This window comes from Eretmochelys imbricata, chromosome 2, assembly GCF_965152235.1.
Source record: "Eretmochelys imbricata isolate rEreImb1 chromosome 2, rEreImb1.hap1, whole genome shotgun sequence".
NCBI lineage: Eukaryota > Metazoa > Chordata > Testudines > Cheloniidae > Eretmochelys > Eretmochelys imbricata.
In genome coordinates, this window is record NC_135573.1 from 105,668,805 (window position 1) to 105,688,715 (window position 19,911).

General features: G+C 41.4%; 1 protein-coding gene across 1 annotated transcript; it reads right to left on the bottom strand.

The window, feature by feature from the left end:
• Window positions 1-2,968: 2,968 nt before the first annotated feature.
• ALDH5A1 (aldehyde dehydrogenase 5 family member A1) lies at window positions 2,969-18,523 on the bottom strand. Its single transcript, XM_077810566.1, has 10 exons — window positions 18,119-18,523; window positions 15,614-15,697; window positions 15,037-15,207; window positions 14,207-14,323; window positions 13,576-13,719; window positions 12,465-12,608; window positions 9,654-9,812; window positions 7,162-7,331; window positions 6,289-6,347; window positions 2,969-6,093 (listed from the first exon to the last, which is right to left on the bottom strand). Exons 1-10 carry the CDS (start codon window positions 18,416-18,418, stop codon window positions 5,888-5,890), a joined length of 1,554 nt encoding a protein of 517 aa, XP_077666692.1. The 5' UTR covers window positions 18,419-18,523; the 3' UTR covers window positions 2,969-5,887.
• Between the last annotated feature and the right edge of the window lie 1,388 nt (window positions 18,524-19,911).

A 19,911-nucleotide genomic window follows, 5' to 3' on the forward strand; every position in this document is an offset into this window, starting at 1 on the left:
GGACAGTGGATCTCAAACTTTTTTACTGGTGGTCCCTTTCACATTGCAAGCCTCTGAGTCTGACCCCCCTAATAAATTAAACACACAGTTTAATATATTTAACACCATTATAAATGCTCGAGGCGAGGAGGGTTTGGGGTGGAGGTTGACACCTCGCAACCCCCTGAGGGGTCCCAACCCCCAGTGTAAGAACCCCTGCTCGAGGAGAAGGATGAGTGGGATAAGAAAGTGGGGATGGGAGGTCCTAAAGCATAAGGGAGAGTTGTACTTTAGGATTCCGAACACAGCGCAGTGTCAGATCCAGGTGTAGCAAGGGAGAAAAAAGCCCAAAGGTTTGAAACTGACAGTACTTTAAATGAAAATACTTTTCCCTGTAGCATAGGCAATGAATTAAGTGAATGTCAGCCACATGTCAGTACTTTGCCTCTGTATAGAAGCATGGTGCCCCGTGTGTGGGTGAGCTACTGCAGACTTTCTAATAGGAATCTGTCTCTAGAAAGTGTTATATATTGCAAATGATAATATATTATAACTGGAACCATTTCTGAAGTGATACTATTACATTTATGTAGCCCTCCTAATAAAGATCTGTCTTTCCCTCTAAGAGGCTCGGTCATGTGTCCTTGTGGCTGTTGCATTCTTCTGTATCTGAGGTTCAATTCTGAGGTCAGAGCAGTATAGTAAAAACAATTACATGCTTTAGCTTTTCTGTTCATACATCAAACCATAGGAGTTACATTGTTTTTGACCCTTTGTGCTGAGTGGCAAAGAAAATATGAGAGGTAGGAATGAGTTCAGTATATTGAAGAAGAGGACAAAGAAACCAGAAATTCAAATTATAATTGCAGCTCTCGGAGAGGGGCTGTCTGTCCTAGAGCTGTGCAAATCAACAAAATCAGTTGTTTGCTGGCAACTACATAAAAATCAGGGGACAAAATGTTTTGATTCAACCTGACAACACAATGTTTCAAAGTTTTCAGTGAATTGAAATAAAAATATTTCATTTTGTGAGACTGAATTTTTTTTGGGGGGGGGTGGGGGGGGTGGGTCAGAGTGTTTATTATTGTCTTTAATAAAATTGACAGACACTTCAAATCAAAATGTTTTGCTAGCTGTTTAAATAAAGCCTGCTTTCTTTTTCACGAGCTAAGTATCGTTATGACAGAGTGCCCTTTTCAGATAACTGGAATAGCCCAATTCTGTCATCCCCCTGGACATGTGGGTGCAAGTGGCAGCTCCATGCCATGCTACAGGTAAGAGGATGGAGTAGTTATGATTCTTAAGTGTTCTGTACAGTGGCATGGCCTGTAGCCTTCTGTATAACATTTAAGCCAGCATAATCCTGCTTCTCCCTTTTCTCAAATACTAGGCATTTTCAACTCGGCCAGGAATTCTGCAGTAGGGCCAGCTGCAACAAGTTTTGTCCATCCTAGCGTTGAAAAGTGACTTTGTTAAACGAAAACATAAGATTCCCTATTTTTGCCTCAATTACAGATCAGATTTGTTTATAAGTAAAATGTCCTAATTGCCAGCTGTGCAAGCTCAGGCTGAGATCTGAAAACCAAGTCAATTCTCCTTTTCCGCGTGCTATTGGCCACATTCTGCATTTATTTACACAAGTGCATCTCCATTGTTTTCAAGAGGATACACATGTAGTTAATTGTCTTCCACAGGGTTGCATATCTGTAACTTAATTAACAATTCTGCTGATGAACAGAAAGGAATAAGACCCTGTATAGCTTCCCCCCCAGATGCTGTGTCTCTGTAATACTAAAAGGAGTAAATAAATCCCCCACTCTTTTCATCCATCACTACAGCAGCCAGTTATGATGGTGAATACACCCTGGGAACGGAACTGCTCAGTAAGAAGGAACTACTTTTACAGTCACAATTCAGAGTGAAACTACTTTCAGGGAGGAATATGCTCAGGTGATCAAGACAGCATGACCAGATCCAGTCGTTTGGAGACAAATGCTGCCTCAAAGTTTCCTAGGGAAAGGGGTCTTGGATAGGAGATGCTATTGACAACAGCTAAACTTTAGCCTCTGAGTTGTGTATGCCATACTTAATTCTCTATAAAGTTTGTCTTCCAGACGTCTCAGCAGTGGGAGAAAGAGAATGCACCTCATGTCAAATTGTAGGGCGAGGGCCAAAGTAATTTCCTAGGGCTACCGCAAATGAAAATGGCCATTATAAGATGGAAGGATATCCTAGTGCCAAGCCAGTGCTTACTGAGAGCTCCTTATTCACGGGATTGGAAAATTTCCTGCACGGAGCACCTGCATGATACGATGAAGAAACATACCAGTTATTTCAGAGGTAGTCTAGCAGACATGCCCAATGGCAAGTTTCACAGTACTAAATTGTAGAAACTGAAATGTGTGTCTATGAAGAGGGCAGATTTTCCAAGTTTTCCTTAGGAAGTGAATATGCAGCAGAGTGCAAGCTAGTTGGCTCGTGTAAGATAATTAGACTTGTACACCTCACTGTCAAATCAAAGTGCAGCACAACATGCTTGCTACTTTCTCCAAGCAGAATTCAAGTTCTGACAGATCCCAGGCAAATTTTACACATTAAGTACTGCAAATGCGTCTATTATTATAATCATGCTGAATGCCACATAATATGGCAATACACTTTTTATTGCCTCTGCAGGAGCAACTTTCTGGGAAGCCTTAGGATCAAGAGCCTCCTTCACTTATTTTGCTCAATTGAACAAAGTTGGTCAAGGCATGCATGTTGGTGGGGAAATGCGTTACGTAAGGTAACTTACTGAAAAAGCATTCCTATGGTGGTCAGAAATGGTGTTGGGCCTACTTGAGAGAAAAAACAGTGCAGACCTAAAAAGCTACTGGGTGTAATGGCACCTGGAATATATATGGCACCTGGACTTAAACAGCAATTGAGTATTAAACAGCCTAATTAACAATCAATTTAACACAGAAAAGTGAATGCCCACAATATCCAGTGCTTTCACAGGTGTTAGATATTTATTTCTTGAAAACAGTTCAGTTTCTTTACTAAATAGCATACGTTCTTTGAACACACATTACGTGAGAAAAAAGCTAGACAATCACAAACTAAATCAAACTGAAACGTAAGAATTCAAGTCTATGTTTTCTTAAAGGATCACAGTTTTTGATAAGAGTACAACATTTGTAAGAAAGATCAATTTGTGCTATTTGACATAGACATTACCTAGAAAACCATACAGATTCAAACACTGGAGTCCAGACATGGAGGAAACCTTGACAAAGAATTTTTTTTTAAAGTTAATCTAAGATACTGTCAGTTATGACAGGTTTCAGAGTAGCAGCCGTGTTAGTCTGTATTCTCAAAAAGAAAAGGAGTACCTGTGGCACCTCAGAGACTAACATTTATTTGGGCATAAGCTGTAGCTCATGAAAGCTTATGCCCAAATAAATTTGTTAGTCTCTAAGGTGCCACAAGTACTCCTTTTCTTTTTGTTAAAGTTATGTAACAAAAGGTTTGTGCTTCCTGTTGTCAGACACAGTTCAAAGATATCTTGTGCTGGGTAAAGAGTAAAAATTTACTCAAGTTTTATTTAATTCTATTCAGAGAAGAAAATCCAGCCTCATAAAACAAGACACCAAAATTTTAAGACAACCAACAGTATTGCATCTGACATAGAGGCAACCGATGAGAGCAGTGCAATTTGAGTGCCTGGCTGAAGTGACGGATGAGTCCATCTGTCTAAGGTACTTATAAAACTGCCTGTGTGCTTGCTGTATTTAAGCTATAGTACTTTGGGATGTAGCAAGTACTGGCTGTATTTTTGTGCAGCACCCTCTGCTGAATAAGAAATGGATGATTAAGATACCTTGTTCTAGCTGCCCTACTTTCATACATGCCATAACACAATGCTCTCAAAAAATCAGGGTACTATGTATGCTCATCTACAAGAGTTTAAAAGTGGTTAATATGAACAGGTACATCTGTCTTCTCCTTATTAACTCCAAAAGCACACACTGCAGGTGATAAAGCCTCAGTGCCTTCATTTTTATATGTATTGCATTAGGGACTTCTGTAAGGGCAATGAGTGTCCTTTCCAAACCCTGTTTGTGGCATCACTTCAGCACAATGCACTCATGCATTTTACAGACAGTAAGGAATGAGCTCCAGCCACACCCAGTGTAATATAAAAATAATCTAAGTAACATTTAAAATGTTGAGTAGCAATCAATACTCCTCCGTGTTCACTTGCGAAGGCTCTGTGAAGCTCTGCTCCACCTTGCTTTTCTGTTAAACTTAAGTGTCATTCCAAAAATAATTTCCCCCTACCTCGGTTTAATTGAATACCATTGTCTATTTGACAGGATACATTCATCTAGAGAGAGCCGTCAGCTCACTTTCATTCTGTAATTAAATGTAAAAGTCTGGCTAAACAGCAGTTAGCCAAAAATGAAAACACACAACTTCAACTCCCCAGCCTCTGAAAAGCCAGTTTAAAATTTTCTATAGGATCTTCTGAGGAAGTTTAGTTTGGTGAATAAAGTGCTTATTTTAAGTCAAAACCACGTTAATACACCATTATTTGCTTTACATTAAGGAACTTTTACATCACCTTTTAATGATGCTTTCAGTTGAGGCTACATAGACTAAGCGGATGACATACAAAGTCTGCCTCTGAAGACCTATATAATCTTTATTAGGTTGTAAGTTAGATGAGTTTGGGGTTTTGTCCCACTCCGCGATGGACATCTGCCCATGTGACAAGGAGCCCAGTCCAGGGCCTGGTAGCATTTAAGGCACAAAGCCGCAGGAGCAGTACCGCCTGCTGAGGCTCTGTAGTTGAGCAAGCTGAAGTGGCTCTTTGAAGGAGTGGGAGGAAAGCACTCCTTAAAAAGTTGGTTGGCAACATTTATGTTGATGACCATCCTCTTCCCTTTCCCAGGTGGGGTCATACTGGTCTTGCACAGGGGAATGAATGGATATATATTGTCATGTGGAGCTCATTTATATAAATCTTTCCCCTCTCCCCCCGCCCCCCGAACAGCTCAGCAGTGTCCCTGCAACATGCATACAGTCCTCTCATTCCTCTACTACACACTAAGCTAGCCATCCCCCAAGCTCCACTGACTCATTAGGCAACCAGTTTATACACACTACTGCGACTTACAGCCCTTGTTTACGTGGTAGCACAGGTTGTGTATCTGTTCCTGAAACTACTAAGCTCTTAGGCATAAGTTAGGATGTCTGCTCTGGAGAGGGCAAAGCTGCAACAGCAGGTGGTGTTGCAATTAGCAGTGATGTATACTGACATAGCTGCACACTAGCCTGTAAGAATGCCTGGCTCCAGCCATTACTACTAATTCCTCCCCTTCACAAGCACCAAGTTCTCCTGCAAACTTTAATAAAAGTAAGCAATCTGAAAAAGTTCTACAACAGCGTTAGCAAGTTGAGAATTAAGTGCATATTTGGCACAAAACCATGAAGGACAGGCTACCCTCCCCAACACTTCTCCACTCCCTACACAGATGCGTGAATATTAGGAGAGACAGAAGGAAAAAAAATTGCCTATGTCCTCCAGAACAGAAATTATGATCTTCATTATGCACAAATCTCCAAATTCTTCCTATTTACATAAGGTAACCCAAATAACAGAAACTATTTCTCCCTCATCCCCCATCTAAGAGGCACTGTCATTCAACTATTGGGCATTACTACTAAATCTATGTAACTAGTAATATTTGTGTTTTACAAGTGTCAGCACAGAGCTACATAAAACATCTCTCTCTACATGTAGTCACACAACAGCATTACTTGGATTTGAAGAGGGTAACAGTCACATTAATATACAGACAGTCCACCCCAAACAGGACATTATTTTCCAGGCCTTTGTGGATTGTGTCATTTCTGCAAATTATTATAAGCCTCCAAAACAGACATACTTTATTTCTAGGTACTCATCAATACCATATTTTGAACCTTCTCGTCCTAAGCCAGACTGTTTCACGCCACCGAAAGGGCACTCCACTGAGGACATTATTCCTTCATTAACACCAACTATTCCAACCTCCAGCTGCTCTGCAACTCTCCAGATCTGGGCTGGGTCTTGAGAATAGAAATATCCTGTCACATGAATGTAAAAATATATTGTTAACATAGAACAAAAATCAAAAGGAATGGCAGCAGAAGGTTTTGGGGAAGGTGCTTATTAGCAAACAGAAATAATCAAAATCAAATTCTTCATCTCACACCACTGCAACACTAAGCTCAAGTTTGTAGCTGCACAGTCGTGTATCTGTCTGAAAAGGGAGAACGTACCTGCTAAACCCACATTGGCTGAATTTGCTATAGCAACAGCTTCTGCTTCAGTATCAAACCTGTCAATATAAAGAAACAGAGAACCAGTGAGACCTGCAATCAACATAGCGGGGTGGAAAAGGAAGTAATCCTTACTGCCTTCCTGGTCTCTGGATACTGAGAAGCAGCCTCACTGCAAATGGGACAAAGTGAATGTAGGTTTGTTCTCCTTGGTATATTTCTAGTGTTTTATTATTTAATTTTCGGTCTCAAGCCACGGTGCTTTTGCCATTTCCCTTGAGTTACATTAAATTTTAAAATGTGTTAACACTTGTCAACTAATGTGGTTTAAACACGCCATTCACTTTCGCTGTCTTGACAAGATCTCACATCTGAGAAAGATTCGTAAATCTTCGCCCCACTGAGTCCTACCAGGTTCAATCATACTGGGGAGGGGGGGGAAAAAAACCCTCATAGAGAAAAAGACTGCTAGAGAGGGGAAATTGTCCAAAGGGTACTTTGGATCAGAGAAACACAGAACTATTAGGTCATGTGACAAAATGCAAAAGCTCTCAGGTCCCTTAAAGGAGCATGAAAATTGATGGTCTTTACTGTTATCCTCCCTCGTTAAACTGCAGGTGCCATTTAAAAAAAAAAATCTCACTGAAAAAAAGTTTACAGGTCAAAATTACAGGTACAGTTTTAATAAGTAAAAATCCGAGAGAGAGACAGAGAGAGAGAGAAGTAATCTCATCAGAAGCCAAAAAAAAAAAAAAAAACTGTGGAAGAATAATAATAATTATGCAGATTGTATACTTATTCACATGAAATAAAATACTTTTTTGAAGTTTACTAAACTCTCTCTATGTTAATCTGAAGAATGGATTATCTTACTTGATAACTGGTGCTAAGGGACCAAATGTCTCTTCTTGCGTGCAAAGCATGTTTGTTGTGACGTTGCTGAGCAGAGTAGGCTCAAAGAAATTCTTTCCAAAACTGTGCCGTTTCCCTCCTGTCACAATGGATGCTCCTTGAGAAACTGCATCGCTAATGTGTCTCTCCACCTGAGATGAGCAAAACAAGAGATATCAAGCTAGCATTTAGCAGTAAAGGTTTGGTCTTCTTTTCCTTGAATACACAACAAGATTCCCCAAAATTAAACAAGGCGTTAGACAAAAAGGGTTTATTCTGCTCCTTATTTAGAGACTGAGACACTGCTTAAAACCTCCCTTTTTGCTGAATTTTCATCTCTCCTCCTGAACATAACCTGAATTTTAGATTTACAAACCAGGATAACTTGCAATGCAGAGCTGCAATTCAGTAAAGATTTACATAAATGCTTAACTTTATGGACGCCTATTAGTCCTGCTGAAGTCAAGGAAAGTTAAGCACATCTGTAAGTCTTTGCAGGATCAGGGCCACACATTCATGGTCAGCGTCGTCAGAGAGAGATATAAAAGACCATGCAGTGCTTACCTACTGACAGAAGAAAACTATCCTATCTCAGGGCTTGTCTACACTGGCAATTTACAGCACTGCAACTTTCTTGCTCAGGGGGCGTGAAAAGCGCTAGTGTAGACAGTGCACCAATGCTGGTAGCTGCGCTCCCATTGCTGGTAGCTGCGCCCTTCGTGGAGATGGTTTTTTTCAGAGCGCTGGGAGAGCTCTCTGCCATGACCACACAAACCACGTTAAAGCGCTGCCAGTGTAGACTAGCCCACAATAGCAAGTCTTCAAGATGGTATTGGAGAGACCATATCTCCATCTATTCTCTAACGTGAACAGAACGCACATTAAACTAACTTCTATGAACACCAGCCCGAGTGGACAAAAACTGATGATTTCTTTTTAAAAAATGGATTTTTAAAGATATAAAATCAGATTTTTATTTTTAAAAACAAGACCTTAAAATTAAATTTGAATTTATGGTAACCTATGGTAAAGGCCTAAACTTACTACAATCTATTCAAATCATTTTTAAAAAATGAATTAAAAAAACCTACTTTATACCAGTGAGTCATCTGCAAATTTTTGTAAGTTAAAGAGTGCTACTTTTTAAATGTAAAGAGAATTGGGGTGGGGAGGAGAATCTTTAACTGTTGAGGTCAATTCAAGCTTTATAAATATGTCAATGTCATATGGTGCATTAAATATCTATATTATTTTCATTCTTTACAACAGAGTGAATGGTGGTATTGACATTTTTCCTAATGCAAGTACTTTCAGTTCTTGTTGTACAGAAAAGCTTTTTCCTTAATTTTACTTTTGGATTCAGTTTAGCCAGCTGGTGCAGAGAATATATTTTCTTCTTTTGGATCATCCAAATTAAGAAACCAACTGGGAGTTGAAAAAGTAGGAAAGCTTGTGTTCCTCTTCCAATCTATGAACTATAATACAAAAAAACCCAGGTGGGAGAAGATGAACTCTACTAATTCTAGAAATTTGAAGGAGAGGGGCCAGATTTTCAAAGATATTTATGAACCTAAAGATGCTGATAGGCACCTAGGGGGCTGTAGCATCTTCACACAAATTAGGAATAAAAAATCATCATCTAATAAATAAATGCAATGCCACTCCTCATTTTCCATATAATAAAAAAATGTAAAAAATGAAGAATCTGAATAAATGTATGTTAAGAAATATAACTATTTATATAAATGAAAATGCACCTTTCTTTAGGAAAATACCTAAAATGTACAAATGCAAAACAAAAGTAAAAGTCGCACTCCACATTCAGAGCCCCCAATAGTTTTAGCCTTAATTTATTTTTCTGCTTAGTTTTGATACACAAAAACAGACTGTTCAAAACAAAAACTGTCATGCTACCTAGAGACATGAATATACCCAATACAACCCCCACAGTCTGTTAAGCTTTTGCAAATGTTCTCCAAAAAAATACCAATCAGAATATAATTAGGAAAAAAGGCTTGCTCTTGGTAGATTATTCCCCTTTCTTTTCCTAGTTTAACAAGGCAATGATCGCTGTAATTACTCCTGTTCACATCACTGTGGGCTTTGAGGAGAGAATACTTTCTGCAAATATAGAGAGACAAAATGGATGAGATAATATCTTTTGTTGATGAGACAGACAAGCTTTTGAGCCACACAGAGCTCTTCTTGAGATCTGGAAAAGGTAGTCCCAGCATCACCGCAAAATGAAAGGCAGAACAGATTAAGTAAATAGCATATACTGTAAGGGACCATTCCAGGTAGAGTGGCAAATATAGTCTTACAAAACAGGTATTAGACAAAACTGGGTATACAATGTGTTTAATACTTCCTAAAAATATAAATTACAATTTCAGAAGTGAAATCGGTATATTTTTATATATATATATATATATATATATATATATACACACACACACACATACACACACACATACCTTTCCCACTGCTTTTTCATTAATTAATGGCCCCTGGGTAGTTCCTTCATCAAATCCATTTCCTACACGTAGCTCTCTTTCAATGGCTTTGGCAAATTTTTCCACAAATGCATCGTGGATCTTTTTTTGCACCAAAAACCGGTTTGTGCAAACACATGTCTGAAAACAAACATGAAAGAATAACAAGACAAAGCTTAGTGCTGTTCCCATTTTTTACAGCACAGTAACTAGTTACCATTACACTTCCTTCCATGCCTTCTCTTCACCCACATAGGCTGTTACTAAGGTTTGCCCTTCTCTCATTACAACACTCTGAAAATCAAACACTAACAAGCTGGAAGTGTTTCCCTGAAACACTGTCACCCTGTTAGCAGGTGTGGATCCTGCTACGAAAGGGTTAAGTGGGTGCCACGGATTCTCTGATATATGTATTTACCAGGATACAAGGGAGGTGTGGTGGGAGTTATCCTCTAACCAAAGGATACAGGATGTGGGTTAAGTAGCAGACTCGGCATCTAAGCAAAGGTAGGAGCTGATATTTCTGTTATCTTGTTGTCTGTGTTAAGTCAGCCAAATCCCACATGAAGGAGGGTCTGGATTTTACAGGTTGGATTTGTAGGTTTGGGGAAGGAACACCTGCTCACTCTGACCCTTTGTTCTGTCTATACCCTTCTCTCCTCCTGCCTTGATTACTACAACCTTTTGCTTGATGTTCTCCAATACATAACTGCTAAAATGTTCCTTTGCAAGTCAGGCTACATTATCCCCCTTTGAAAACTTTCTATATCAAGTCTAAATTCCTTAGCCTTGCATATAAGATGCTACATGGCTCTGTCTTGGTTTATATCTTGGGTCTTGTTTCATATTGTCATGTCCCCATTCACCACTTTTGTTCTACCAAAGATTCCAGCCTCATTACTATCCTCATTTCCTTCTCCCAGGCCAGTCTTTGCATTTTCTCTCATGCTGTCCCCTCACTTTGACTAGTGAAATTATTTCATGCTAATCAGGTTCTTTTCAAAATCCACCTAAAACTTGCTTCTTCTGCAAGGTTAATGGGGGGTGGGGGGACCTTTTGTAGTGATAATCAAGGTGGGCCATTTCCAGCAGTTGACAAGAACATCTAAGGAACAGTGAGGGGTGGAGATGGGGAATAAACATGGGGAAATAGTATTACTTTGTGTAATGACTCATCCACTCCCAGTCTCTATTCAAGCCTAAGTCAAATTGTATCCAATTTGCAAATTAATTCCAATTCAGCACTCTCTTGTTGGAGTCTGTTTTTGAAGATTTTTGTTGAAGAATTGCCATTTTTAGGTCTGTAATTGAATGACCAAAGAGATTGAAGTGTTCTCCAACTGGTTTTTGAATGTTATAATTCTTGACGTCTGATTTGTGTCCATTTATTCTTTTACGTAGAGACTGTCCAGTCTGACCAATGTACATGGCAGAGGGGCATTGCTGGCACATGATGGCATATATCACATTGGTAAATGTGCAGGTGAACGAGCCTCTGATAGTGTGGCTGATGTGATTAGGCCCTATGATGGTGTCTCCTGAATAGATATGTGGACACAGTTGGCAACGGGCTTTGTTGCAAGGATAGGTTCCTGGGTTAGTGGTTCTGTTGTGTGGTGTGTAGTTGCTTCAGGTTGGGGGGCTGTCTGTAAGCAAGGACTGGCCTGTCTCCCAAGATCTGTGAGATTGATGGGTCGTCCTTCAGGATAGGTTGTAGATCCTTGATGATGCATTGGAGAGGTTGAAGGTGATGGCTAGTGGCGTTCTGTTATTTTCTTTGTTGGGCCTGTCCCGTAATAGGTGACTTCTGGGTACTCTTCTGGCTCCGTCAATCTGTTTCTTCACTTCAGCAGGTGGGTATTGTAGTTGTAAGAATGCTTGATAGAGATCTTGTAGGTGTTTGTCTCTGTCTGAGGGGCTGGAGCAAATGCAGTTGTATCATAGAGCTTGGCTGTAGACAATGGATCGTGTGGTGTGGTCTGGATGAAAGCTGGAGGCATGTAGGTAGGAACAGCAGTCAGTAGGTTTCTGGCATAGGGTGGTGTTTATGTGACCATCGCTTATTAGCACCATAGTGTCCAGGAAGTGCATCTCTTGTGTGGACTGGTCCAGGCTGAGGTTGATGGTGGGATGGAAATTGTTGAAATCATGGTGGAATTCCTCAAGGGCTTCTTTTCCATGGGTCCAGACGAAGAAGATGTCATCAATGTAGCTCAAGTAAAGAAGGGGCATTAGGGGACGAGAGCTGAGGAAGCGTTGTTCTAAGTCAGCCATAAAAATGTTGGCATACTGTGGGGCCATGCGGGTACCCATAGCAGTGTTGCTGATTTGAAGGTATACATTGTCCCCAAATGTAAAATAGTTATGGGTGAGGACAAAGTCACAAAGTTCAGCCACCAGGTTTGCCATGACATTATCGGGGACTCTGTTCCTGACAAACATCCTTACAAACAGGTTTGGTTGCCCCAAAACTGTGAGCCACTAATTTAAAGCAGAGCTAAATACACTTTGTAGTGTCTACTTTAATGGCCTGAAATGAGAGTTGTCTTCAGGAATTCATGTGAGTTTATTGCTTGTGAAATGTCCATATGACAAAATCATCTGAAACGGATACCCTTGTTGGCAGTTTCAGCAGAGAGGCACTGAACTGGCATTGTAGACTCATCTTTTCAATCCAGCATATTTCCTTTCACAAGCAAATAAAGTTAGGCAAAAATAGCTTAATCACAAAAAATAGGGCTCTTTCATGCTCCAAAACGTGAAATAGGCAAGGTAGAAAAATAATTCTCTCACCTGCCCCGAGTTTCTGTATTTAGAAGCCAGAGCTCCTGCAACAGCTCGGTCCACATCAGCGCTGTCAAACACTATAAATGGAGCATGCCCCCCAAGCTCCATGGAAACCCGCTTCACAGTGCCAGCAGCGTGATGCAGCAGAATCTACAAGTATACAGCAGACACCAAACAGGATAAGTGTGTAAATAATCAGTTCACTAACAAATCAGAATTTAGAGGCAGGGGGAACTAACTCTGGTGGGGACTGAACTCCCATAATGAACCTACAAATTCGCCACAGAGTCAATAGTCCATCTTTCCCATTCCCTTGCCAAAGCAGGCAATCTGATCCTACGTTGAAGTCTCCAGTGGAAAAACTCCCACTGACATTAATAGGGCCAAGATTTCACACAATTACTTTGTCCAGCCTTTATTTAACTAGAACTCAGGGAAGAGCTGCTTCTACTTTCCCTTGCAAGATCATTCCACATTGTAATAAAACTTGCTGGTAAGATTTTTCTCCTGATATCCAGTTTAAATTTTACCCTTCCCGCTGTCATCCCATTCCTCCTCAGACCATTTTAGAAAATGCCCCTTTCTTGTTAAGAAAAAGATTCTGCCATCTTAACCCCCCACACTAGTATTTTATTCCTCAAATAGTCCTAATGATTTCCATGAGACTACTCGCAGAGTAAAGGGAGTAGAATCTAGCTTTAAGTAAAGATTTCACCTCATGACCCTTCCCTTCTTTCAGTAATGCACTACATTACTGAGCAGCACATTCTGAGGTATTCCCATTAGAGTCAAGTCATCACGTAACCTGAAACAGCAGTTTCTGGAGCTGAACTTTCCTGAGTAACTGCTGTGCATCATTCCAGTTTGTAATTTGATGAAGATTACCACTGTTCTAAAAAGCTAACAGATACCAGATTAAATGGACAGTAATTCAAGGAAAAGTACTTAACAGGGATTTGTGTGAAGCCCTCAACAGCCAGAAAGGAAGAAAGTTTGTTGCAGTGTGGGGAAGAACCACTCCAAAGGAAAATGTTGTATATACACCTTTCTCCCCTCAAAACACTTCCCCTTGCTTTTCAGTAAAAACCCTTCAGACATTCACCGTCTTGTCAAGTACCTTTCCTGTAGCAGTGGACCCAGTAAAAGATATTTTTGCTACCAAAGGATCAGTGCACAGGGCCTCCCCAACAGCTGGGGTTTGTTGTTGAGAACAGGGGACAACATTAAATACTCCTGCTGGAATCCCAGCCTGGTTTGCAAGCTGCAATGAGAAACAGTGAATATGCAGTTACAAAATAATGTACTTTGTATAAGGATCAGGTAGGTAATATTTTTATATTCATATATGTATTTGTAAATTTTCTCTGAAGACATAAGCACTGAGTCAATGAGAGCTGAGGGTGCTCTGCAATTCATAATATTGGGCTCCATAAACATTACATGTTGGCATTGCTATAGGCTGTTGCTGACATCAACTAAAGCAAAGATATTCAAATTTAAAGCTGACTTTTGCAAAGCTAGGCCAATGCTGGAAGATCTCCTAATATGCCCATAATATATTCCAACGTTTTTATTTATTTTAAAGGTAACTATTAAATCTAAACCACCATCTTAACAGAATAAATTTGTACTCTCTCTGTGTGAGACTGTAGCCAAGAGTTATTTTGAATGCCACTTCACTTTCTGTTTACATACTGCTACTGTGAGATACAATCCATTGCTAATGTAATACCAGCGCAAAAGCTCACCTCAGCAAGTGCTAATGCTGATAATGGTGTGTCTTCCGCAGGCTTCACCACCACAGTACAGCCTGCTGCCAGAGCTGCACCAACTTTTCGTGTAATCATAGCGCTGGGGAAATTCCACTAGGTGGAGAGAAATATACAATGAAAAATCAGAAAAGCTGCATACTTCCCTCTCTGCCCAAATAACTAGCTATTTTTTGCAACTCCTAGGAAGAATCAAAACAAATCTTGTATAAGAATGAGACTTTGCTTTACTTTCACATTTAAATACTTTTCAAAAATAGAAAAGGGGAGAAGAGGCAGCATTTACAAAATACTGTGTATATAATGCCACTACTAATTTTCTTATGCTCTAAAAATTCAACTAATTAAATGGCAGAGAGATTTCTACATCTGTGAGAAACTGGTACTACCTATATTAACTCAAAAACTTCAACCTTTTGGGGGTGCAGCTGCTGCTAAGAGTAGGTGGAGAAAAAAGATATGAGGAAACAAATCCATACCCCTAGGAACATGAAAACCAAAAACATGACATGTATTTTCAGTATGAAAAAGCCATTATTTGTCTCATGATACGTAACTCAATGTAGAAACGCATCCAGACCAATGCTGTAACTGTCTCATATCTTATCTAGAGCGTGTGCTCTGTCCCACTTGGCCATGCAGGGGAGTAAAGTCCACCCAGAACAAATGAGTGGGGAGCAGAAAAAGGCCAGGGGGGATTCAGGGGGATTTCTCCTGGGCCATGGCAGTATATGCTACCCCATTCTCAGAGCTGAGCCAAAAGCCCTAAGTTAGCCCTTAATCAGTCTGACAGATCCAGCTGCACTTACAGGGGTGATAATGGCTGCCACTCCAACAGGCTGTTTCAGCACCAAGATCCTTCTATCTTTCACAGAAGGTGGAATGATGTCACCATAAATGCGACGAGCTTCTTCTGCAAACCATTCCAGGAAGGAGGCAGAATAAAGAATTTCACCTTCTGCCTCTTTCAGAGGCTTCCCCTATGATTAAATCACAATGCAGAAATACTTCAAAGACACCAAAGTGATTGAAAAAAGTCACTTAAGTCATTATTTTTACTCTTATTATTATTTGTGTAACCATGGCACTTAGGAGCCTTCGTCATTGTGCTAGGCACAGTAAATGGCACTTTGATTCCAGGTTACATACATTTTGGACAGAGTCTGGGCTAAGGATTTATAGGAGTCTTTCCATTACTTCAACAGGCTTTAGATCAGGCCCTACATGGTAAATTCTATAGCTAATATGCCTTTCTTGCTTAAGGCCTGGGAGTTGTGGGTACATACTACCACTCAGGATAAGACCCTTTGTTGCCAAAGGGGTCCTTTGCTGGCAAAGAGGCCTGAAAGATGCTGAAATTAGCACATTTTTACATGTAAAACTTACATTCTCTGCTGTAATTATCTTAGCAAGGTCATCTTTATTCTCCATCATCAAACTGTACCATTTGCGAAGTAACACACTTCTCTCCTAGGCAAGGAAAAAAAATACCTCCTTACAGTGTGTATGATAACACCCATTGTTTCATGTTCTCTGTGTATATAAATCTCCCCACTGTATTTTCCACTGAATGCATCCGATGAAGTGAGCTGTAGCTCACAAAAGCTTATGCTCAAATAAATTTGTTAGTCTCTAAGGTGCCACAAATCTTCCTTTTCTTTTTATAGATAAGAATGTTACTAAACTGAATTAACTTCATACTTTATGTATAAATGAATGTGTGCTGTTCAAATAGAAAAAAGATAACGGAGTAAGGATGACATGAATTCAAAATTGTATTGGAGGGCTAGTGATACCACTATAGACAATGGTCCTTTCAGTCAGTCAACTTCTTTCAGACAGTACCAGGTGCTTCAGAGGAAAATCCGTGTGTGTGTACTCATATATATATTCTCCCCACTGTGACTATTTGTATACAGGTCTACCTCTTTTGAAACTAATAAGCCCTTGGCCTCAATATCTTGTGGCAGCCAGTTTCACATGCTTTAAATGTATGTAAAGGATTACTTGCTTATAAACAGTTAATGAGAAAAGGAGGACATGCTTTTGAAAAAAACAAAAACAAAAAACACTTTTTCTAAGGCAGCGGCTCTCAACCTTTCTAGACTACTGTACCCCTTTCAGAAGTCTGATTTGTCTTGTGTACCCCAAGTTTCAGCTCACCTAAAAACTACTTGCTTACAAAATCAGATATAAAAATTAGGGCTGTCGATTAATCACAGTTAACTTACGCGATTAACAGTGCAATTAAAACTGCGATTAATCACGATTAATTTTTGAGTTAAACAATAGCAATTGAAATTTATTAAATATTTTTGGATGTTCTTCTACATTTTCAAATATATTGATTTCAATTACAACACAGTATACAAACTGAACAGTGCTGACTTCATATTATTTTTGATTAAATATCTGCACTGTAAAAAGAAACAAAATAGTATTTTTCAATTCACCTCATACACGTAGTGCAATCTCTTTACCGTGAAAGTGCAACTTACAAATGTAGATTTTGTTTTTTTGTTTTTGGTTTTTTTGGTTACATAACTGCACTGAAAAACAAAACAATGTAAAATTTTAGAGCCTACAAGTCCAGTCAGTCCTAGTTTTTGTGCAGCCAATCGCTAAGACAAACAAGTTTGTTTACATTTATAGGAGATAATGCTGCCCACTTATTATTTACAATTTCACCAGAAAGTGAGAACAGGCATTGGCATGGGACTTTTGTAGCTGGCATTGCAAGGTATTTACATGCCAGATATACTAAACATTCATGTCCCTTCATGCCTCAGCACTATTCCAGAGGACATGCTTCCATGCTGCTGATGCTTGTTAAAAAAATAATGGTTTAATTAAATTTGTGACTGAACTCTTTGGGGGAGAATTGTATGTCTCCAGCTCTGTTTTACCTGCATTCTGCCATATATTTCATGTTATAGTAGTCTCGGATGCTGGCTCAGCACATGTTGTTCATTTTAAGAACACTTTCAATGCCGATTTCATAAAACAGAAAGAAGGTACCAATGTGAGATTTCTAAAGACAGCTACAGTACTCGACCCAAGCTTTAAGAATCTGAAGTGCCTTCCAAAATCTGAGAGGGACGAGGTGTGGAGCATGCGTTCAGAAGTCTTGAAAGAGCCACACTCTCTATACAGAGCTGTATAAACAAGTTATTCTACGAAATTTTAGTCTGTACTGACTTCCCTAGGCAAATAACCAGATGAGTTGATGTAACCCCAAGGAAGACCTCTGTGTACCCCCCTGCCCCTCCGAGGTGTACCTGTACCGTGAGTTGCAAACCACTGTTCTAAGATATGTGTAAGGTGACTTGTGGCCTTCAAGCCAGCTTTTAAATTTAAAGCACCACCTACTAACTGTCTCCACCAACCCCTCATATTAATGACAGACCTATTAGTAGCTGTCCCTAGAGGCCTGTCAGACCCTCCCTGGCCTGCACCTGCTGCTGCACATCACCAGTCCCTGCCCCAAAGCGCTTCCAGGCGAAGTATGGGATTAAATACACCACACACAAGAACAGAGGCAGCTGAATCAAGCCCACTGCAGCTCTTTAAGCTCCCAACCCTGCCCTGCGCTCTGCCCGCCAAGGGGGCAGCCGGCCTGGTTCTCCTGCGGGGTCACAGCCGCAGAGGCGGGCATGCCGTGGGCGCACCTGGAGAGTACATCACACTCTCCCAAGGTCCTGCCGTGTCCCGCTCACCCTCGAGGGGGTGGGGGAGGGCCTGACTGCAGCCTGGGACACCGTCCCTCAAAGCTCCCGCCTGTGGGTCCCTGTCCCCCAGAGCGCGGAGGGGGGGGCTCCCTGGGCCGGGCTTTCCCCTCACCGCGTCTGCCTCGCCCGGCCGGGTCCCGCTCGCTTCCCCTGGGGCTCTCACCTTGGCGGGGGCCGCGCTCCAGCCGGGCCCGGCCTCCCATGCGGCTCTCACTGCGGCCCGGGCCTCGGCCACGCCGCAGTCTGCCACCCGCCCCAGCTCGGCGCCGCTGGCCGGGTCCAGCACGGGGAAGGCGGCGGCCGCCTGCACCCAGCGGCCCCCCACGAAGCCGCCCGAGCGCGCCAGGGCGCCGGGCAGACGCGGCGGGGCCGGGCCGGAGCCGCTGCGCCGGAGCGGGGCCGGGAGCAGGCGCGGGGCCGCCCGCAGCCGCAGCCGGGTCCAGGGGAGCCGCCAGCTCGCCATGGCCGCGCGGCGGCGGGGAGCGAGGGGCGGGCTGGGCAGCGGGAGCCGGATCCCCGGGCCCCAGCAGCTCCCCAGTCGGCAGGCCTGGCCCTGGGCTCTTTGTGCGCCCGCTGGTGGCCTGGAAACGGCTTCCTGTAGAAATGTACTGCCTGCAGCGGGTTGTAAGAAACTACTGTTGCAAAAAAACTGCTGCCTCATGCAGCAAAGTCCTACAGGTAGCCGTTTGCCCCCTGCACTCATGGCAGGACAAGGTATTAACTAGACCATTCCTGCTGTGTGTTTGTCCAACCCGCTCTTAAAAATCTCCAGGGATGGAGATTCCCTTCCCTCCACAACTTATTCCCGTGCTTAATCACCTCCACAGGAAGTTTTTCCTAATGTCCAACCTAAACCTCCCTTGCTCTTGGCCTATCCTCAGAGGTTAAGGAGAACAATTCTTCTCACTCCTCCTTGTAACAACCGTTCATGTACTTGAAAACTGTTATCATGTTTCAGTCTTTCCTCATAGGTCCTGTTTTACAGACCTTTCATAATTTTTGTTGCTCTTCTCTGGATTTTCTACAGTTTGTCCACCTATTTCCTGAAATATGGTGCCCTGAACTGAACAAAATACTCCAGTTGAGGCCTAATCAGCGCAGAGTAGAGCAGAATTACTTCTCTTGTCTTGCTTAGGACACTCCTCCAAGTACATCCCAGAATGACGTTCCATTTTTGGGGGGTTTTTTTGTTTTTTTTTTTTTGCAGCAGCGTTACACTATTGACTCATATTTAGCTTGTGGTCCACTATGACGCCCAGACCTATTTCCTCAGTACTCCTTCCTAGGCAGTCACTTCCCATTTTGTATGTGTGCAACTGATTGATTGTTCCTTCCTAAATGGAGTACTTTGCATTTGTCCTTATTGAATTTCATCCTATTTACTTCAGACCATTTCTCCAGTTTGTCCAGATCATTTTGAATTTTAACCCTATCTTCCAAAGCACTTGCAACCCCTCCCAGCTTAATATCGTCCACAAACTTTATAAGTGTACTCTCTATGCCATTATCTAAATCACTGATGAAGATATTGAACAGAAACTTATCCAGAACTGATCCCTACAGGACCCCACTTGTTATGCCCTTCCAGCATGACTGTGAACCACTGATAACTACTCTCTGGGAGTGGTTTTCCAACCAGTTATGCACCCACCTTATTGTAGCTCCATCTAGGTTGCATTTCCCTAGTTTATGAGAAGGTCATGCGACACAATATCAAAAACTTTAGTAAAGTCAAGATCTACTAGGATAACCACTTCCCCCCACATCCACAAGGCTTGTTACCCTGTCAAAGAAAGCTATCAGGTTTGTCTGACACAGTTTGTTCTTGACAAATCCATGCTGACTGTTACTTATCACCTTATTTTCTTCTAGGTGTTTGAAAACTGATTGCTTAATTATTTGCTCCATTATCTTTCTGGGTACATAAATTAAGCTGACTGGTCTGTAATTCCCAGG